Genomic DNA, 20461 nt, shown 5'->3' on the forward strand with positions numbered 1-20461 from the left:
CCCCCTTTCAAGCTTTGGCGCGTCTATTGTTAGCCATTCGCATGGCTCTTCATGATTGCCTCGTCTCGTCTTCCCTAGTGCTCCGTGACAGCAGGGCCTTCTCGGCCAGTGCTGAGTCCACGGGGTCCTCTACTGGTCCTTGCAGCGACGCAATATACACCCTAAAGATGAAGAGTCAGTCACAACCCATTCCCCAAAAGAGCCCCTTATCCTCCCAAAACATAAAGAGGCCAACAGGGGTGAAAGATGAAGGGGGAACAAAAACGGAATCTGGATAAAAACTCACCGTCTGAGATATGAGCACGCAACAGCCAGAACCAAGGAAAAGGCCAGAATAAACACTGCCAGCCGATTCCTAAAGCCCAGCAGCGAAATCCTGTGCCGGTGACGGCTATGGCGGCCGAGCCCCTTTCCTTTCCCTTTTCCCCTGCCACTACCAATGCCAGAGCCCACAACGAAGGGGGATGCTTTCTTGCCGTACGCAATAGTCATGACCTCGCCGCTGCCGTCTGCCACAGACCCGCGGAACGACTCGCTCAAGAAGCCCTGCACGTCCGAGGCGGCGTCGGCGGCATACCGGGTGATTTTGGTAATCATTGTGTTTGTGAAGCGGCTGGTGTGTGCTTGCACGACTTGCACGCGGACCACGTCCCTGCGCTCCATGAGGTTATCGTCGTCGGCCATGACGGGGCCCTGATGCCACGCCGGGGCGGCGCAGGCCGCGGCTGTGAGGGAGGCGAGGATGAGCGAGAAGCGCATTTTCTTGATGCTGCGAGTTTTTGGTGGTGGTGGTTTGATGGACGCGGATCGAGGTCTTGTTCACTGTTTCATGCACGCACGCGGCAGAGCAGCGATGACGGGTGACCCGGTATCAGCCGTATTCGCGTTCACGGCGTCTGAGGGTGTTTTATAAAAATTAAAGAAATAGATGTTGTTGCAAAGAGGTGATGATGTGCGTTGGTCTTGGACGAGAGCCGTTTTGGGGCCGTTTGTAAGTGAGTGAGTGCGTGGATGCCAAGAGTTAGGTAGTCAGTCAGACGGCTGGGTTTTCTCGACGGCGGAAAATCAAGTCTTTTTCCAAATCGTCTTGTTGGTGGTTTAGAATCAAATAAAATAAAATGTATATACTTAGTGCAGCACTATGCGTGTCAGTTTGGGGGAACGAGATTCAGAGAGAGGGCACGACTGCACGGGAGAGGCATTCGAGAGACGGGCTGGTCGAGATATAAGGCTGGACGGGGGGAGGGAGGGACTGGGAGGTGGGAAGCGGGCGGGGGGGTGCAAGACACACAGAGGAACCAGACAGAAGAGCAGGTATGTAATATTGTATGTCAGGCCTGGTGTCCAGTATCATGGCCGGCGTGTGTGAGAGGCTTGAGCACGAGCACCAGCTTGAGCGTGGGCATAGGCATGGGTCGGCCAGTGCCTCAGTGGGCGTCGAGAAGCGGAGGCGGAGCTGCAGGGACGCAGGCCTGACAGGGCCAGACCAGGGCCATGACCATGACGGGCAAATGGGCCATGGCAAGACGGAACATTGAACGGAGTGCAGAGGACGTGGTGGTGATGCAAAACAGCACTCATCAGCTGCACTGTGCACTTGGAGCCAACGGGTCAACAGGTGTGCCATTCAAATTGATCTTGAGCCTGGGAGCCTGGGAGCCCGGCTACGCGGTGCCGAGAACCAGCTCGGCGTCTTGTTTTTCCCTCCTTCCCCCTCCACCAACAAACACACTTACGGTAAGTACCAAGTACGGAGTACGTGCTCCCACCAACAACTCGGTCCATCTCTCCACAGCCAGCCATAGCAGATAACAGGAATAAGCCCAGATCAAGCACCAAGCAACAAGCAACAAGCAAAAAAAAAGCCTTGCCGGCGCCATGGGTTCCCGCCCACCCCCCGGCACGCTTCGCCTCTGAGAATGGTATCATAGGCTGATGGGAAACAGCCACGGCTTCGACCATGTGGATGTGGAAAATGGGGTCCCGGTCAATCAAAGAGTCTGGCGACGGCGCAACGGTGCCGGCCAAAAAGACTAAAGACGGGCGACTAGGGCGAAGCTCTACGCCATTAATCTAATGCAAGCTATCAGTTGAAGACGGACGGCATTGACCAAGGAGTCATGACCCCGGCACCAGGTCCGCCATGAATGGCTCGACATGTCGCCCGACGACAGTGTACGCCAGAGGCGAGTGGTTCTATGTATTTTGTTTTCTTTCGTTTTTACGACACGGCTCGAACAACGGGTGGACTCGTTTGAGGCAATGCCCTTGATAAAAACATCGTGGCCTCATATTGTCGGACTCTACCCACCGCGCAAACAAGATTATGGCCCAGGGTCAGTCCATCAGCCCAGCCGCAATTGACCAGCAAGCGTCGATCGCATCTCTTTTCCCGTCACCTTTGGAACAAGAGTACATAAGCATGACATGCATGGTGCGCTCTCTGTACAGCGCACCAAGCACCACGATCCTGTTGTACTCCGTATCGTCAGCAAATATCAATCAATCCCCAACCAACATGAATAGACGTAATAGTTGACTGACAGCCAGGCAAACCGCCAATCGCGAGACGGCAGGGTGAAACAGCGTCTGGACCATGGCCGACTCTCTCTCTCTCTCAAGTCCCCTGCCCTGCCACGCTCCTCTCGTGATAGTGGGCCGCCGCCATGAAGAAAGCTTGGTGTCGCTCCGGTGGCATTTCCTCGCCCAAGGACGACTCGGGTGCTCGTTTGGGCCAGCTGGGCCAGCTATTGCCGCGGCGAGAAGGAGTGACGGGCTATAAAGAAATCTGGGGGCCTGGCGAGATGCCTGGAATGGAATCGTGACGCCGCCCCCCCGTCCGCATCCAACGCTACTCCGCGCCCATAGAGACTTCTCCTCGGACGATAGCCGAAGCTGGGCTGAACGCCTCTTGTCGCAACTTTGCTCTCACCGTCGTGGTTGAAGCCTATCATGCTGGGGCGCATCTCCCATCCGTGCCCTTTTGTAGCACCACACGCCTACGCAAGTTCTGACGAGGCCTGGGCCCTTGTGGGAGACGGCATAGACCAACCATGGATCAGCATCGTGACCCAAGGAGCATCCGACGCGCGGGCTTGCAGCCCTTTTTCCATGTATGCACATGGGCCGACGTAACTTGAACTATTTGTTATTACTTTTATTTTTTAAATACTACTACATGCGCTGGGACAAGGTTAACTAAGCTTATTTATTCTGCCCGGGCGGCCGAACTATTCCTCCACCGATGCATCAATAACGATGCCCATCTGCGGGATGGCGGTGGGAAATCTTCAAGGCATACATCAGAGGCGCTCACGCACCCCGCGTCTCTGGATGTGCACATTAACGACTTGATGAGCGAGTAGGTAATAAGTGACCATTGGCTCGACAATGACGCCCTATCCCCAGACCACCATGAACGGTGGCGCTTTATGCGCTGGTAAAATCCAATCACCTCATTTTCGCAAATGTGCAGATCATTTACAACAGACCGCGGATTGTATCCCACTCAGTCAACTTGCAATGAGCCTGAAAGATTGATCAATGCGGATAAAGCGACACGCAACGTCAAACCTCCTGCTTGGCGTGTATTGAAAACGTGCTGCGGGACACGTCTGGTAAACATAAAACCCTAAAGCGCACCAAATTGGGAGGCAAGGAATCTTGAAACGAGGGGCGAGGTTGTCCGCCCATGCTCTCCGTCCGGTCATTGTCGCACGACGAAGCAAAACGGCGATGACGGCGACTTGAAATAGATTGTTGCGAGCTTGAAAAGGCAGGATTGCCTCTGGCTCCTTGTGGCGCTCGCATGGTGAAGACGCTTTTTATCACTGCAACTAGATGTGCCGCTCATCCATCACCTGCTCGCCAGATGGCAAGATTAGTACTTTACGTAGTACATACATGTCCATCCCGTGTCACTCCTACCAGCGTGTCAATGGGCCAGTCTTCTGCCGACTTTACCTGCGTTTACATTGCCTACGGCGAATCGGTGGTTTTCAGGAGCTGTACACACGTACAATGCAACAGTATCACGCTTTCACTTCGTCCGTTGTGTTGGATATTGACACACCGTCTTTGAACCATGCATCAGATCAAAAAGGGTGCTCGAAACATGGAGGGGATGCTTGTTAAGCTGTGCCTAAAAATCAGCCTTCAAGGGCTGGAGCTCCTCTCAAGTCAAGCGACGAAAGCAGACGCTTCTATTTATGGGATCAAATCGCTCACACGCATTCCACTTCCACTTCATGCAGCAACTGAAACATGACTTTATAGGAAACACCCTCACGCGATCTCTCTATTCCCGCAGAATCAATTAAAATCGTGGAATTTATCCAAATGTAACACGATCCGTCGCAAGGATCCCGTCCAGACAATGTCGCGAGTCGCCACCCTGTGCGCCGCGAAATACTTCGAGAAACAACCGACACCCTTTACCTACCCATTGCCATCCTCCGCGAGCGAAAAGTCCCTCCCTCCGCATCCCAGGAACAGGGATCCTCGCAAGCCAAGTCTGCACATCGAAATACCAAGACCGAGCCCGGCCCTGTGACTGGCCCAGACAAAACTTGGCTTTTTTTGCGTGATCCCTGAAGGGGCGAGAGTGCTCGGGATGCTCCGTTGCAAATACAATCCTTGTACACTTTGAATTCCAAAAAACGCCCCCGGGGCCAAACGGCTGACACTTTTACAAAAAAAACCCACCATAACTATTTTCCCCTAGTAGATTAGGCTTCTCGAAGCAGTGACATACTCATGGGCGGCGAGTGAGAAGCCAACCCCGAGCCCACGTGTGACGCTTCACAAGCCCGTCTCTTTGCGGCGCGGTGGCTGGCTGGCTACGAAGCGGTTGGCGGGTACAGATAGAGTTATATGAAGCTATTGGACTGCTCGGCCATGATTGACTTTTGGGTCACCGAGGTGGGATTTATTGAGTGCCTTGAATGTCGTGATTGTCAATAAACGTGATGCACCGATGAGACATGGAGCATGAGTCGCATCTCACCTTGATCCTGTTTTATTAAGCAAAGCGGCACTTTGGTTGAGTTTTATGCCATGCTAGATATGTGGAAGGCAGGCAAGAACTAAGGAGCGTAGCTTCCTGCTTTGCTTTTTTAATAAGAGTCCCTGACTATCACGCCACCACAATCACAAGCCTTGTATAGTTTAAACTTGATCTATAATTGGTCTAGATGACCTTACATTACTGTTATTGGCTTGAATTTCAAGGCCGGTACGTAGCTTTGTGGATCATCATGATCCTGCTGTTGTAGCGTTGAAGCACCTTCCAAGGCCACGTAGCAGCTTCAACAGCTTCAACAGCGCCGCAGGCGGAGGGCCCTCGGAGCTGGAGGGGAAAATGAAAAAAAGCTTCAACAGGCCCGAATTCAGCAACCTCAAAATGGTCAAATTCAGCAGCCCTAAAAGCCTCAAATTTTGACCCCCCCCCGGCTTGCCGCTTTGCTTACACTCATGACAAGGGCACGTTGTCATCAGACCGAGTTACGATCCTGACTCGGATTTCACTGATGTCGAATTTGACCGTCAATTGCTCGGCGGGCTCACTCTTTTTGCTAGGTGCGCTCACCCCCTTAATAGGTAAATACGTATTAAGCTTAAACTCTTCTGAATATATTTTTTAGAGATAATTTATAGCAAAATATATTTACCTACCACAAAATATATAATAATATACTATAATATATAGCCTAATATTTAAGTACCTGGTGGTACGTGAGCGCACCTAGCAAAAAGAGTGAGCCCGCCGAGAAATTCATATTTGACCAGCTGCTCACTCATCTACCACCTCTGGAGATACTCGAGTGGTATGTAGGGCCGCCGTTGTGGAGCTAGAGCATTCGCACACAATTCATGGGACGTCTGGTGAGACAACACTCGACAATTAATGGTCAATGGGGCGTTAAGAAACCACAGAATATTTAAATTTTGGTAGGAAAATAAACTACCAACAAACAAAAAAGCAAACTGACATCAAAAAACTAAATTCCAAACGTTGCAACACGGCCTGCATTCAGCCGGAAGACAGGCCAGCCAATGCCCTTGAAGAACTCCAGAGCCGAGATCCCAGCGTCGGCGGCGTGCCGATTCAGAGCATTACCCTTATCATCCTTATCGTAGGCAGGTCTTACTGTTGGCTGAGGCTGCTTCTCATTGCCAGCAAGGAAGAGAGGGATCATGGTATTGCCCCAGACCGAGTAGAGATCCGGCCTGCTGATATTGTCAGCCTGGTCTATAACCACGGCATGGCCGTTTGAGTCCTTCCAACGCTTATAAGGCAATTGCCAGGAGAGGGTTGGCGTGGTGGCGACGGCATCGGCTACAAGTAGGAGCTCCCCGAGGAAACACTTGACCTGATTATCGGTGAGCGGTTGGGCCTCGTAATCTCTCCAAGGCTGATCCCCAGCGGCAACACCACGCAGAACAGCCAACTCAGCTACGTTGTCTATGCGGGCCTGGAACTGGTAGAGGGCCGTGCTGTCATCCTGGTGCAATGGCTCAACCGCTTGCGACCGCAGTATCTTCAGGGCCCAGTATGCCAGCGATAGGTGAAGCTTCCACCGAGAGGCGCCTCTGCAAGCCGATTCCGGGGCAGCTTGATCGCCCAAGTTGGGGTTCCGCAGCAGGCGGAGGAAAGCAGCCATCTCATCGTCCGGCTTATGCCCCCGTATAACAAGAAGTCGGCGAAGGCGGTTGGGGTTCCCCGATTCCATGCTGCCGTTGGCGGTCTCAACAACACGACGACTCGTTTCATACATGCGAGCAGCAATGTTGTCAACAGCGACATCGGTGGGCGCGGACACGTAAATAGACTTGAATGTCCGTATCATGCCGTACGCAGCCACAGCAAGGAGAGATGTCCTTCTGAATCCAGGTTCCTACATGGAAAGATTAGTACTAGTTTCTATCTGGTATAAGAGGAAACTTACTGCCGTCGCTAGACCCAAGCCCAGAGGACGCGACTCGAGGTATTCGGAGAAGAAGCCGCGTTCATGAGGCAGAAGCTGCCTCATGAGGGCCCCTCTCTCCGGGCCGCTCGCGATGTTGAGCATATTGACACGTGGAAGAATTGGCATCTTCTCTCCCAACGCAGCGGCTTGAAGGCCCTCGTGATCAGGGTTGCCTGCAGCTATGGGTGCAACGGCAATGTCAACTCCGTAGAAACCTCGACCGCGGACGGCAGCACGAGCCACTTCAAGCCTTTGTTTGACCCGAGTAACATCCCATTGATTGCCCTCAAGAGAACGACCGTCTTTCCCAATCTCGACCCCGAATAATGCTGGGTTGGACGGGCGAGAGTCTGGCGCGAACTGACATACGGCGTCGATTTTGCGGACGTAGTCATCAATGCCCGAGTCGAAGTGCAAAGCAGCGCAGTTCTACTGATCATTGCTTTGTTTCAGCGCCCGCTGGGCCAAATAGCAGGCCTCGAATGTTTGAGGTTCAAAGTCTGGGCCGCGAGCTACCTCACTTGACTTCGGGCGTTGTACATGCAGAATCAGCTCGTGATTCCTCACGACATGGTTCGCCAAATCATCGATACTCCGTGGGTTGTCGACAATTCGAGCCAGCCAATTCGCAATGGGGCCTCCCTCCAAGTTTACTTCATCGAAGATGTGGAGTTCGAGTATCCCTTGCGCGAGGCGACGCCAGGCAGCCGCAAACCGGGACCGGAATCCAGGCTCCAGTGGCACCAAAACATAGTACTGGTGACTCGGTACCACATTTCCAATTCCAATGAAATAAACCCTCATACGGAACTGGGAGTAGATTTCCTTGGCGGCCCTGTCTACCCACATAATGTCCTGGGCGAGCGACTGCGTAAGGACAGCAAGGTGACTGTTATCGCTGTCGAAACTGCGCGCAGGAGCGAATTGGGGACCCTTGTTGGCGTCAACCAAGTCATGATACCTCTGCTCATCCCAATAATGGACAGTACCCCAAGGATACTGGAATCGGGGAGGCAATCTGGTGACGTTCCAATCAACGCGGAAGGGTTGATCAGGCCTGTTGACGACAAAGGTGTATGTGCCAGACTTGAGAATATCCAGCAACGTCTTGCCCTCGAAGACAGCCCCGTTGCGCATCCAGCTCTCGCATTTATGGCCGGGATTGGCGAAAGGCATGCCGATACCCTCAATCTGAATGGCGTCAGGGTCTCTCACAGAGACATAGAGCTGGCAGACCTTGCCGGGCTGGAGGGCGGGAGGGAAAGCCCGCAGCAACACACCGTCGACAGGCGTGATCTCCGACAAAGTGGATTCCCGTGGAAACTTGACGGTAATGTATAACGAATCCGTCGTTACAGGAGCCCTGGTCTCATTAACTAAGAAATGTTAGCACTGTAAACGTGATGGTCAGACGATGAAAATAGAATACGTACAGGTGTGCCACTTCCCAAGACCCAATGCTTCGGTATCAGCCGAGAGCGGGACTTGGATGGAGAACCCGAACCAGTTCTCTGCGTCAGTCCTTGGTATGAACATGACGAAGCACTCGATGTCAGTATCGAGGCCCAACTTTTGGCCACCGATAAATTGTCTGCGGCTTGGCTCACCAACAACCATGGCGCACAGGTTGCGGGCTATTCTAGCTGCAGGTGGCGGGTTGTTGGCTGCAACCACTGCGGGCCTGTTTGGTCGAGACATTGTGACTGCTAAGGCTATTAGCACAAGATTGGCTGAGATATGGTGAATCTTCATGTAATGCAGTAGTAGTTCTAATGGGGCGGGCACGATTAGATAAACTATACGGAGTAGACACATACCTAGATGTCAAGAAGGTTGATAGAGATCCCCAGATGGGTGACCTTACAACGTCGAGGCGAAGGTTACACAGAGACCCCCAGATGGGTGGCCTTGTGAGCGAGACGAGGTGAAAAAAAGTCAGAGACCCCCAGATGGGTGACCTTGACAAACGGCGAGCCGAAGCTAAACAGAGACCCCCAGATGGGTGGCCTTGACAGCGGCGAGGCGGAAAAAAGTCAGAGACCCCCAGATGGGTGGCCTTGACGGCGGCGAGGTGAAAAAAAGTCAGAGGCCCCCGAAGGTTGCCTTGACAAGAGCGAGAAAACGTACGGCGAACGCACTATAACGAGAAACGGCACAATAGTGCCACTGCGAGAACGGCTATTTCGAGATACGATTAGCTAGGTAATTGTAATTTAGCAGAAGACTTACAAGAAGCTTGAGAACATGGACTGGAGAGAAAAGGAAGAAGGGGAAAAAAAAAAAAGAAGAGAAAGGCGGAAATATAAAACAACAACGGACGTGTGTGGCGACCCACTACGAGATTAGACAGAAGCTCACCTTGTGTTCACTTTCTGGGCGCGTCTACGTGAATCGTCTTTCCTCTTGCTTCCTCCAAAAGAGCACCGCCCCGATCCTCTTTTTTTGTCGGGAGGAAACCGCGCAAGCATTGTTGTCTGAGTAAAAAGTTGGGGTGGGTATTTCAGTGTCATCCTCTTCTTCTGCAGGGGCTGAAAGACTATTATTTATGCTGTCTTGGGTGCCTTTGTCCGGGTTTCAGCATTGTTCTTTGAGTATAATTTACCAAATTTATTATTATTAGTTATCGGGAATCGTTAATTTAGTTTTATCCTAAATTTATGGGATATTTGCAGCCATACTTCCGAATTGTTTATTGGTTCTTGGGAGATACCTGGGAGTTTCTTTTCTACACGATGGCACTTGAATTCGCATACAAGACTAGAGACGTCGGGGGTCATCACCTTCGAACCTCGTTTGATGACCGCTGAAGAATGGGACAAGTGTGACAAGGGCTAGAGGCTTGGAGCAATTACTCAATTCATCTAATAACAGTCTTTGGCATCAAAGATCCTTGGTTTTCCTTAAGGCCTTGAGCGACTAAAGGCCTCTATAAATACAACAAGTCGGTGAGGGACTTTGCCCTAGGTCCCGTGACTGTAGCCCTTGTGTACCCGTGTGACAACAAGGAATTACAAAAGTATGACAGAGACGCCCCTGAACACCCGACTGACGAGGAAATCACCAACAGGTATAATCCGAATGGTGAAGAAGCCGCAACGCTTTCCTTCGCGTCGTTGAGTACGACGGAGTCATCCGCAAAGATGGATTTTCGAAAGACGTTCAGAAATTTGGAGTTGGACTCGATGGATGACAACGGAAAGGCCGTAGTTGCCTTCTTGAGAGAGAAAAATTAGCCAAATTTGCCAGCGGGACTACAAAAGGAGATCAAGGCATATGATCTGGTCGATCTACTGGCTTTAAAGGAACAACGGCGCAGGCATCAAACAACATTGCTGTTAAAAGGATGAGGCGTCTTGACATCGTCTCGAACGCCGCACGATGCCACGCAATCCTGTCACGCCTATACTTGGGCCACACCTACTTGCACGATAAATTTAAAGAGTACAGGGAAATCTTTGACAATTGGGCGGATTGCCCGGATCTACCAGACGGACCGGCCCCGGACACGGAGCGCAAACCGCAAAAGAAGGCAGGAAAGAACAAAGCTCAAGATGGGGATGACGCTCCCAAATCGATCTTGAAGGACGCGCAGCAGAAACACGAAGCCGTCGAAACAGCTCAGAGGGAGAAATTAGACAAAATCGACGTACCATTTGGGGAAATTTTTGAAGTGGTCGAGATATCCAACATGGCGTCTAGAGAAAAATTCTTGGCAATCAACAAGGACAAAAGAGAAAAGATGGAGGAGTTGGAGAAAACAATTAAGCGCATCAAGTTTCAGATAGCAGTGGACAAGGAAATTAACGCCAAGGAGCCAACAAACGTCGCGTCCGTCGTCGCAGGAGCGTTATTCATGATGACGGTTGGGGTTTGCGCTGGTGCCGCAATGGTCGCATCTGGAAGATCTTAAATGGATGGATGGATGGATGGATTAGATGAGGTCTCGATTTGAAGGAGCTTGCTCATTTCTGGGGAATGTCTCTTTTATTCATGCGGTTATACTACCAGTCTGATGACAACGTAAGCCCTTGGCATAAGTGTAAGCAAAGCGGCAAGCCCAGAGGGGGGATCAAAATTCGAGACTTTTGGAGGACGCGCTTTGTGTCTCTGTTTCAACCCCTCGAAGCCTATCTTCTTCTCTCCCGCCAATTTGATCTATTCCTGATCTAATATCCGGTTAACTAGGGACTTCCAGACGAGCCAAGTGATCGTTTTTGGCGGCGCCGGGGCCTGGCGTCGGGGCTGCTGTTAGTAAAGTTACTCAACTAGGTATATAGTTTAAAATGAGTCAACTAAATATCAATTAGGGAGGTGTGGTTTAGTGGTTATAACGATTATGAAATTATCCTAGCCTAGTGCTAGGTCCTGGGAGCTTCGGCACCAGCGTAATAATAAGAGGTCCGGGGTTCGAATCCCTGCACTTCCATTTTTTGTAATTTTTTTATAACTTATTTACTTTAATCTAATATTTATTTATTTTTTCATGGGATTCTCGGCAATCTGGTTTCCGCGCTATTACCCACTGGGGATCGTTAATCTGCCTTCCAAGCTGTAATAGCTTGCGAGGGGATAAATGCAATTCTGGGTGAAATAGCTGTATAAATAGATGATTTGACTTGATACTTAAGTATCCCAGAAATATTGCTTCAAAGTGGACCTGAAATGAATCGGTTTCCCTTCTTTTGTGGTCCGGACTGTGGCCCTTTTCTCGAATTTATGTATTCTCCAAACATTGCTTCAAAATCTGCCCGAAATACATCAAGTCTTATTATTTCATGATCTGGAATGCCCTCCTTGTCTCATATACGTAAACATTCAAACTTCGGGTTTTCGTTTGCAATCGACATGAGAGACGCCTTCGATACGCGGACACCCACATACCACTCGAGTATATCCAGATGTGATAAATGGGTGAGCAGCTGGTTAAATTCGATATCAGTGAAATCCGAGTCAGGATTGTAACTAGGTCTGATAACAACGTAAGCCCTTGTCATAAGTGTAAGCAAAGCGGCAAGCCGGGGGGTTCAAAATTTGAGGCTTTCAGGGCTGCTGAATTCGGGCCTGTTGAAGCTTGTTTTCATTTTCCCCTCCGGGGGCCGCCTGCAGCAACGTCTAAATTGTGCTGTTACGGACTCTAAGTATTACACGGAAATCGCCTTGTTACACAAGGGCTACGGTCACGGGATTAGGGCAGAAGGTCCTCACCGACTTCTTGTATAAATAGACATCTTCGGTCCCTCAAGGCCTTGAGGAAAACCAAGGACCTTTGATACCAAAGACTGTTATTAGATAAATTGAGTAATTGCTCCAAGCCTAAGCTCTTGTCGCAGAACTAAGCCCGGTTCTAGTCACAGTTGTTGTTGTTGTTAATAATTACAATACAATTTCGTTTAGATGCGCAGACGGTCTATTTTTCTGGTCTCTTACTGTGCTTGGCTTGGTACAGCCTAATACTATGCTATCAGATGCTACGGTGCCACGATACTCGTATCATGCTTGTAATTTCGTTTAACTAAAGAGTGTGTGATGAAATATGGCCATGTAAAAGGGCAAAGGAAAGTTGAGTCCATGCCAGCAGCCCTCCAAGTTTCGTGTTCGCCCGGGCAAGCCGAGCCAAATACTCTATTTAGCTCCACCGATTCAAGTGGTTTTGCAGTTCATTCCAAAAATGAGCTGAATGAGCAATGGATGCTGAGGTACTAATATTTAGGGACCATGTCTTGCGTATATGTTCTACGGTCGGTCGACTACGCCGGCAGATCCGCATACGAAATATCAACAGTATAAAATCTCCAACACGGTTTCTTTCGGTTATGCTCAAGACTAAACCATGCTGGTGGCGCACATGCCCTGCGCGAATCTGTATATGTGCACAAGACGAAGATTGGTAGGAATACGGATATTCAATAAGCCGCGTTCGCACTCGTTTCTCCTGAGGCTGCTTCCGTAGCCTGACATCTCTCGGGGGTCACTAGGTCGGTTTACGCCATGTTAAAGACATTAAAAAAGGTTGAATTCTCGACAAGGTTGAGGTACGGACTTGCAATACCCGTGGCGGACGCCCACATCTTGATTTCCATGGAATTGCGGTTAGAGTTTACATTGTTCGGCCAGGCGATGCGCACCGCTTCTCTGAGCAAGCAAAATACAGAGATGGAGACACTGAAAATATGGAGAAAAAAATTGTGTTCATTTGAGGAGCAGTGGTAGGTGAGGTCAATAAGCTTTATTTGCCACCTACGGGATTGCCTTTGTTTCGCAATGAATGAAGCAGGCACCGCTAGGAATGACGAACAGGAGCAAGATTGATTCTAGGGATGGGAACAACCATGGTGGGCAAGGAGGGTGGCCACAGCTCGGAAAACGTAAAGGCGCCGATCAATCATGAAGTCGCCGGCGAAACAAGACATTTATGGCGTCATGGAGAGAGGCTGTATATGCCTGGAACGAGGTTTGTCCACGGAGATGCAAACCAAGGGAGACAGACAAACGCAACACGGGTGGCATCGCACGCATACAGGTGTAGCCTGGCAAATCGCTTTTCGACAGAGAATAAGACGCCTTGGATAATATCGTTGGGCAAATGTAGAGACAATTGGTGGAATATCGCGGCTCTAGAATCACGGTTGGTTAATCAGGAACAATGATTTGAATTTCAACAGGCTTGACCCCATTATGCTTAATGGAGCTGCAGATGAAAGTGCAACTCATGTTATACCGCTTGCCAAATTCTAAATCGAGGGCTTGGACATGTAAGAGAGAGAGTGATTCCTGTTTAGTTGTGGATTCATGACAAAATATAAGGGGAACTTGATATGCTACAGCGCTGCCTCATTATCTGTATTTTACACGGGCACAAACCCTCGACCGTAACCAACAGGCGGAATATAAAATAAAATCGACAATATTATACCATTCGGCCGCAACGCCGGGCCTGTTCACCAATGCTGACGAGCCTCTTTGTATAATACACACGGCTCAGATAGAACCAGGAAATCATCTCCTGGATCTTAGCTTCTTCGCCCGGGTCCGCGTAGACTCGCGGTTCGAGACCACGTGCCCGCCTTCTTCAATCTTCCGAAACTCAATGCCGCAGGTGACTGTGGCACCGTAAGACCACCTTGCTCTCGGCTTGGAATATTCAACTCGACTTGTTCCCAGTCATTCTTGCCTCGCCCAAGTTTTTCGTCTCCGCTACCGTCCATAGCCGCCGGCGGAAGCAGGTGGAGCTTGGCTGGCTTATCACGACCCTTCATCATCGCACCACGAAGTGCGGCCCAGGACTCGACTTGTCCGTTGCTTGCCTCATCCACGCAGTTGCATTCATCCCCCGCTGGGCACAAGGTTTCGCCAGACGCGTGCCATTCTGCGAGGCAAGCTTCGTGGCTGGCACATCCGCACGAGAGGCATGGTGGGAACAATGCGTCGACAGGCTCGAGACAATACACACATTGGAGCTGTGTCTGTATGCGGTGACACCGATCGCATGTTCCGACGGCGCCCCCAATGTTGTTGTGAGAGGATGTATAGCGTGCTGGTTCAAGCTGGGTCTCGTGCGTGCGACAGATGCCCGTGACGTCTAAACCACGACCAGATGCCACGAGGTTATGGAGCTGGTCCTTCTTACCCATGACGATTGGGGATGAGCCCGTCTTGTGGTGGCCAATGGTGCCGCTGGCTCCATCTCTCAATGTTGTCGAGTCGTGGAAGCTCCCGTCAGTTATTGCCATTGCCGAGTCATCGCGAAGAATATTGAATTTCATGACCTCAAGTCGTGCCAGGGGCTGATCCCACATTTGCAGCATCTCTGCATATGCGTAACGGTATCTTGCGTAGATACTAGATCGGCTGGAGTCTAGCAGCGGCGTGTTCAACCACCCATCGTCATCGAATATTGACTGGTCTGCCTGGATAACATTGACTGAGATGGGAACCAATGAAAGAAGGTCATCGCGGCGGTAGTCCTCGTCCGACAACGAGGTTCTAGCCAGGCCTGAATCACCTGACGCATTTGCAGGTCCTTGCGTTGATGTTCCAGAGTTGGCAGCAGTGGGCACTAGACTGCTCATGATGTATTCGGCAGGGCTAGGTCTCTTTCTGCCTTGATTCGGCGGCGATGACGAGCCGCCGCCACCGAACGACTTCGGAAGCGTTGCGGTGAAAGCTGAAGCGAGACCAGTGTTTCCTCTCAAAATGCCTCGACTCGTAGGTGATCGCGACATCGGTGGCTGTGGCGTATCGCTGTCACCGAGGAACGCCTTGCCCTTCAGAGGAGGCGTCTCGCCGCAGGAATAGGAGCTGGTCCCCGGGTCACCGCTCCAGAGAAACTCATCAGAGGCGTGGGAGCCGGGATAGTGAACAGGAGTGTGAAGAGTTCCAGGCGTGGTAGCTGCTGAAGTCGTATGGCTTCGGGTGTGAATATTCCACCTCCATCCTGAGGCGTCCGTGGGGAAATAATCCAGTGAAAAGGACGGCGCCTTCAACGGCAGTGGCGTTTCTTGTTTTGTAAGATGAGACTCGACATACGCCACGCCATCATCCGTGTACGGCTCATTGAAAACACACGACAGCATGGCCAACATCTGGATATCAGCGAGTCTCTCGAAGTGGTCAAAGAGGTCCATAATGAACTCTTTGGCAAGCGGATGCTGCCCCCATTTGACTCTGCCAACGAGACCGCTGTCGCTTTTTGATGAGGAGTCGACCTGTGATTTGTTGATTTTGCTATGCTTTGATATGGCATCTCGAGCAATTATCAAAATCGAGGCTTCATTGTGGTCACGACCCAAGACCTCCAAAGGAATTCCCTTTGTTAGTAACAGTGCCAAGTAGCGCCATACATCTACTAATTCAGCATTGCCGTATTTCTCCGCAACCTGGGCATTATGTTCACAGACGTCAGCACCATCGCCAAAGATTGCGTATTCCTCGGCAAATTCCCTCTTCGACGGGAGGTCAGCTCGCAAGTCATGAATGGCAATCAAGTTTCGAGGTCGGCCGAATCGTCGGCGACTCGTGCCCGTACCGGTGCCGGTGCCTGCCCCAGTGCCACCACCACTCGACCTTACGGATCGATCTTCACTCCAAGTTTTGCGAAGCTGTCTGTTTGAGCTGTACCATAGGTTCATCTTATGCATCGAGGTCGACTCGGAGCCACTCGACGACGACGAAGACATTTCACTATCAGACTCGTCTGACTGATCGTCCGTGGCAGAGGCCTCATCCATCGCATACTTCTGCTTGGAAGGAAGATCATAGGTAAGACGACCAAACCCAGCAAAGAACGGCTCTCCTTTGGAACGTTCTTTGTTATAGAACTCTGCAGAGGTAGAGAATAGTGCGCGGGCTTTCTCCTCCTTTGACGGGAAGAAACAAACAAGCCGGCCATCTGGAGAAAATCGAGCGCCACAGGTACGGGGCGGAGGTGGAATAATGTTACGATTAGGTAGTGGTGCAAGAGTTGTGTCAGCATCTGCATGAGGCAACTCTTGAGACATTGAAGCAGATCCTCCAGCAGGGATATCCTCGTCTTCTTCGCTAGAGCTCTCGTCCGCAAGGCCGTCAAGATCATCGTCCAAGTCTCGGACATTCTTAAAGAAGGTAGTACTAGATTCTAAATCGACTTCACCGAGCAAGTAGGTAAAGGTGACTTCTAGACAGTTTTGCTTCCGTTGCAAAAACTGTTCGGCGAGTAGATGTATTTCCCGCATAATCTTCTTGTGTGTGTCTTCCGGCATAAAGGACGTCTTTTCAATGTAGAACGTTGGTGCATTGAGCTTGGGGTATCCCGCAGGGATGTCAATTTTCACTTTGACAAAGATGGGTTCCCCATCGACGCCCCAGGGTCCTGTCAGAGACGCATTCAACGTCAAGTTGTCCATGTCTATATTTTCCCATTTGACCTTGGGTATCTGCGTACTGATACGGAGAAGCTCTTCTTGAATTGTGTCCGGTTGGCCCCATTCATCATCTGGATAGTGGTGGTGGCTGAGAATTCCGTGGTCTTTGGAGGCACGTCGTCTGTAACCGTCAGTCGAGGGTTTCCGCTTTGTCATAGTAATGCCCTTCATCCACCCAAGTTGAGCTTGGCTCCTGTCGACATGTTTGCTCGAGTCAATCTTGGCTTTCATTGATGGGCCCCTCCATGCTGGTCGAAGATTTCGGTTCAAGCCAGACCGCCCACCAGATGAGGCGCCCCCCTGTTTATACTGTGCAAGACCGGTGCTAGCTCTGTGGTCGCTCATTGTGCCGGCCTTGCGGTCACGGCTCGCACTGTCATCGATAGTACGGAAGGTCTTATATGCTGCACCTTGTCTTGTGAGGTTAAGACCCTTCCTTGCCGGGCCGTCTTTGACATGACCAACAGCAGCGAGTATGTTGGCGTCAACGCAGTGTAACCTTAACTCATTATCCGTGCCCCATGATACAAGCTGAAACTCACGATGGTCAATGTTATCATCGGATACGCCTCCTCGAGATCTCCATAGAAATTCCTTGGCTTTATGATCACCATGACCCGGAAACACGGCAACAGGGTTCGGGGCAACCTCTACTGGGGAGTCTTCCCCCCATAGTCTGTCATACAGATACAAATCGCCGGGCTCATTTTGAGGCATGGCCAATAAACCCCATCCGAATGGTGTATGGCGAGCTCTCCAGACGGGGAAGTCGGTGCGGATGACATGTTCCAGCTCGTTGTCGTCCTTGCCGTAATCCCAGAACCTGATTGTCTTGTCCAGGGAACAAGTTACGATGCCAGTGCTTCGGGTGCGGTTCCAGTCAATTCCGTAGATCTTGGATGTATGCGCACTGATGGACTTGACAGGCTCGGACGCCTTTCGGTCGTCCCAAATATGTAAGAACCGGTCATGAGCCGAGGCAAGAATGTGAGGATCTTGGCGATTGAATTTAACTTGAGTGGCACCCGCAAACCAATCACAGAAGGTAAGAACCGGTTGTCTAGGCCGCCGTAGATCCCACCAATGGACATAGCCGTCAACAGAGCAGGTGGCGAGCATGTCAGGGTGATGGGCCGAGAAGTTGACATCGGTAATCGCGCGGCTATGTCCATGGAGCGAGTGCTCTATGGCTCCCGTATTAGAATCCTCTCTCAGGTTGAGATTCCATACTAGGGCGCGATGGTTCGCTGTGGACACGACCCAATAGTCTCGAGCTGCGAAAGGCGACCACTGAACGTCGCAAACTAGCCATGGGAGTCCATGACTTCTCAGTCGCCGCGGTGGGTTGTATGGAGAGTCCAAGTCAATGATGGCCAGTCCCTCTGGTCTACGTAGACACTGTTAGTCTAATCCAAGATGATGCAATGCGAGTCATGGAGGATCGCGAAAACATACGATGCAAGAGCAATATCGCGACCGGATGGAGAGATTGTTGCAGACCCAACGAGTCCTTCCACATGAATGGAGCCATCTGATTCGAAGCTCTCGCTATCATACGCCGACTTGATGATTCTACCCTTCTTAGGCGACTCAGGCCGCTGGGAAAAGGACGGCATTATGACTGCATGTCTTTTGCGACAGACCCTACAATAGAGGTCATGTCGTGGCTCATGTAAGGCGCGGTGGTGCGGTGACAGGGACGTGCGATATCGTGATGCCCATCAAACTCGGGGGCCGTACTTGGCAAGTTCACGGCAGCATGCGGAGCACTCGGCCAGCGCTTGGTTTCGAAGACGCTGTGAACGTTGGAAGCGTCCCGTGGCGCGCACGAAGCGATGTCGTTGAAGCTGAGCTCAGAAATTGGGAACGCTGGTATTCAGTCTATGTACTTGGTGCTAGGCTACAATGGGCATGCAGGGAGGCGCCAGCAGCTTATGGTCATGAGGTCGGGTATCCCTCTGCAGTTGTGTGGCGGGGAGGTACATCCGCTCCAGCCGCTAGCCCACCAACCGTCCAGGAGGTTTTAGCGATGAATTGATGATGCTAGTGGCCAGTCGGCGCGGTATTCATGAACATTACATTGAAGTCAAGTACAATTCTGTGTCAACATCATGTTGTGAAAGGTGTCAATTTGCCGAGGATGCGGCAAATGGCAAGTGATGGTGACCTTCTTTTTTCTGAGACACCAGACACTGTTTCATCAACGAGACCGATACCCAACCCTCGCCTTGCTACAGCCCTGCCAACAGTGAACCGTTTGTGACGTGGTGACATGGACCTTTGCGACCTAACAATGACCAGTTGACATCTAGACAGGGGATCGGCCGCTGAAAGCCCCTCCTCGTCACTGCCAAGGTCCAAGGCTACCGCCACGCACCAGTGCCCAAGCCCTCAGGTGCCAGTATTGAGGGCTGTCGCAAGCCCCGCCTCGTGTCCATGTCAGTCTCTTGTCGTGAACTCTTCACCTTCCGTATAACCTCTGCGGCGAGACCGGGAGATTTCTTGACTGAATAGACTTCGACCAGAGGCAAGACGCCTTTCCTGCTCTTTTATACCTTTATTACCTGTTTATTTCGACCGTAGCCTGTCTCAAATTCGCTTCGACCCAACAGTCAAGATGGCTCTTCCCAAGCGCATCGTCAAGGAGACGGAACGTCTCATGGCAGAGCCGTACGCTGCCCTCCTCTCGGCCGAGCCTACAGAAACCTGGCCATGAACACGAAACCGGACTTTTGCTAACAATACATCTTTTCATGCAGTGTCCCTGGAATTAGCGCCGTCCCCCACGAGGATAATCTGCGCTATTTCGACGTCGAGATCCATGGCCCAACCCAGTCACCATACGAAGGTGCGCAATTTCCGCCGACTCCTCATTCGCATGCGCAATCTGTGCTAACACGAATATACGTACAGGCGGCATCTTCAAGCTTGAGCTCTTTCTCCCTGATGACTACCCCATGACTCCCCCCAAGATCCGCTTCCTCACCAAGATCTTCCACCCCAATGTTGACAAGCTGGGCCGTATCTGCTTGGATGTCCTGAAGAGTGTGTCTCCCACTCCCTCCGTCTTCTCCGGAAGTGATTGCTAACAAAACATTACCAGATAATTGGTCTCCTGCTCTACAAATCCGGACGATCCTCCTCTCCATCCAGGCCTTGCTCGGCGCACCGAACCCCGACGACCCTCTCGCCGCAGACGTAGCTAAGAGCTGGAAAGAAGACGAACAGGCAGCAATTGCGACGGCCAAGGAATGGACCAAGAAGTATGCACAGTCATAGGCGGGGGCTTTCCAAACAAGAGTAATCAGGCGAACAAGTAAGAATTCAAAAGAAGTTCGGGCTTTTCAGATTCAGCGGCATCGAGGCAAAAATGAGATATGAGCATTTTTGGAGGAGTTTGAAGGATTTCCTTTTTGTGTTCCCAGTCTATGATGTATTGTTCCGAAGACTTTGCTATGATTTTTTTAGAGTTCCAAGAGACTTTGGTTGGGTTGGTGTAGGACGGCTAGCCTTCCACGGTATGAAATTAGACAATCCGGCAGTAGTGCGGATAATTATAACGCGTTGAGTCTTTTCCTCTTCTTCTTCTGCCGT

The 20461-nt window shown here is 51.1% G+C and overlaps 5 protein-coding genes across 5 annotated transcripts; 2 read left to right on the forward strand and 3 right to left on the reverse strand.

Annotated features, from left to right (window-relative positions):
• Window positions 1-49: 49 nt before the first annotated feature.
• On the reverse strand, window positions 50-759 carry G6M90_00g060360 (uncharacterized protein; the record flags this gene model as incomplete). Its single annotated transcript, XM_014689120.1, has 2 exons — window positions 50-161; window positions 287-759. 2 exons carry the CDS (start codon window positions 757-759, stop codon window positions 50-52), a joined length of 585 nt encoding a protein of 194 aa, XP_014544606.1.
• Window positions 760-5999: 5240 nt separating this feature from the next.
• G6M90_00g060370 (uncharacterized protein) lies at window positions 6000-8666 on the reverse strand (the record flags this gene model as incomplete). The annotated part of the gene is made up of 4 exons (XM_014689121.1): window positions 6000-6896; window positions 6948-7397; window positions 7509-8344; window positions 8402-8666. The coding sequence occupies 4 exons, from the start codon at window positions 8664-8666 to the stop codon at window positions 6000-6002; spliced, it is 2448 nt and encodes an 815-aa protein (XP_014544607.1).
• A 1645-nt stretch (window positions 8667-10311) lies between these two features.
• Window positions 10312-10878, forward strand: G6M90_00g060380 (uncharacterized protein; the record flags this gene model as incomplete). Its single annotated transcript, XM_014689122.1, has 1 exon — window positions 10312-10878. The coding sequence occupies one exon, from the start codon at window positions 10312-10314 to the stop codon at window positions 10876-10878; it is 567 nt and encodes a 188-aa protein (XP_014544608.1).
• Window positions 10879-13978: 3100 nt separating this feature from the next.
• G6M90_00g060390 (uncharacterized protein) lies at window positions 13979-18483 on the reverse strand (the record flags this gene model as incomplete). The annotated part of the gene is made up of 2 exons (XM_014689123.1): window positions 13979-18254; window positions 18323-18483. 2 exons carry the CDS (start codon window positions 18481-18483, stop codon window positions 13979-13981), a joined length of 4437 nt encoding a protein of 1478 aa, XP_014544609.1.
• A 1001-nt stretch (window positions 18484-19484) lies between these two features.
• On the forward strand, window positions 19485-20146 carry UBC35 (Ubiquitin-conjugating enzyme E2 35; the record flags this gene model as incomplete). The annotated part of the gene is made up of 4 exons (XM_014689124.1): window positions 19485-19537; window positions 19627-19715; window positions 19781-19912; window positions 19971-20146. 4 exons carry the CDS (start codon window positions 19485-19487, stop codon window positions 20144-20146), a joined length of 450 nt encoding a protein of 149 aa, XP_014544610.1.
• Between the last annotated feature and the right edge of the window lie 315 nt (window positions 20147-20461).

This window comes from Metarhizium brunneum, chromosome 3 (assembly GCF_013426205.1).
Source record: "Metarhizium brunneum chromosome 3, complete sequence".
NCBI classification, from domain to species: domain Eukaryota; kingdom Fungi; phylum Ascomycota; class Sordariomycetes; order Hypocreales; family Clavicipitaceae; genus Metarhizium; species Metarhizium brunneum.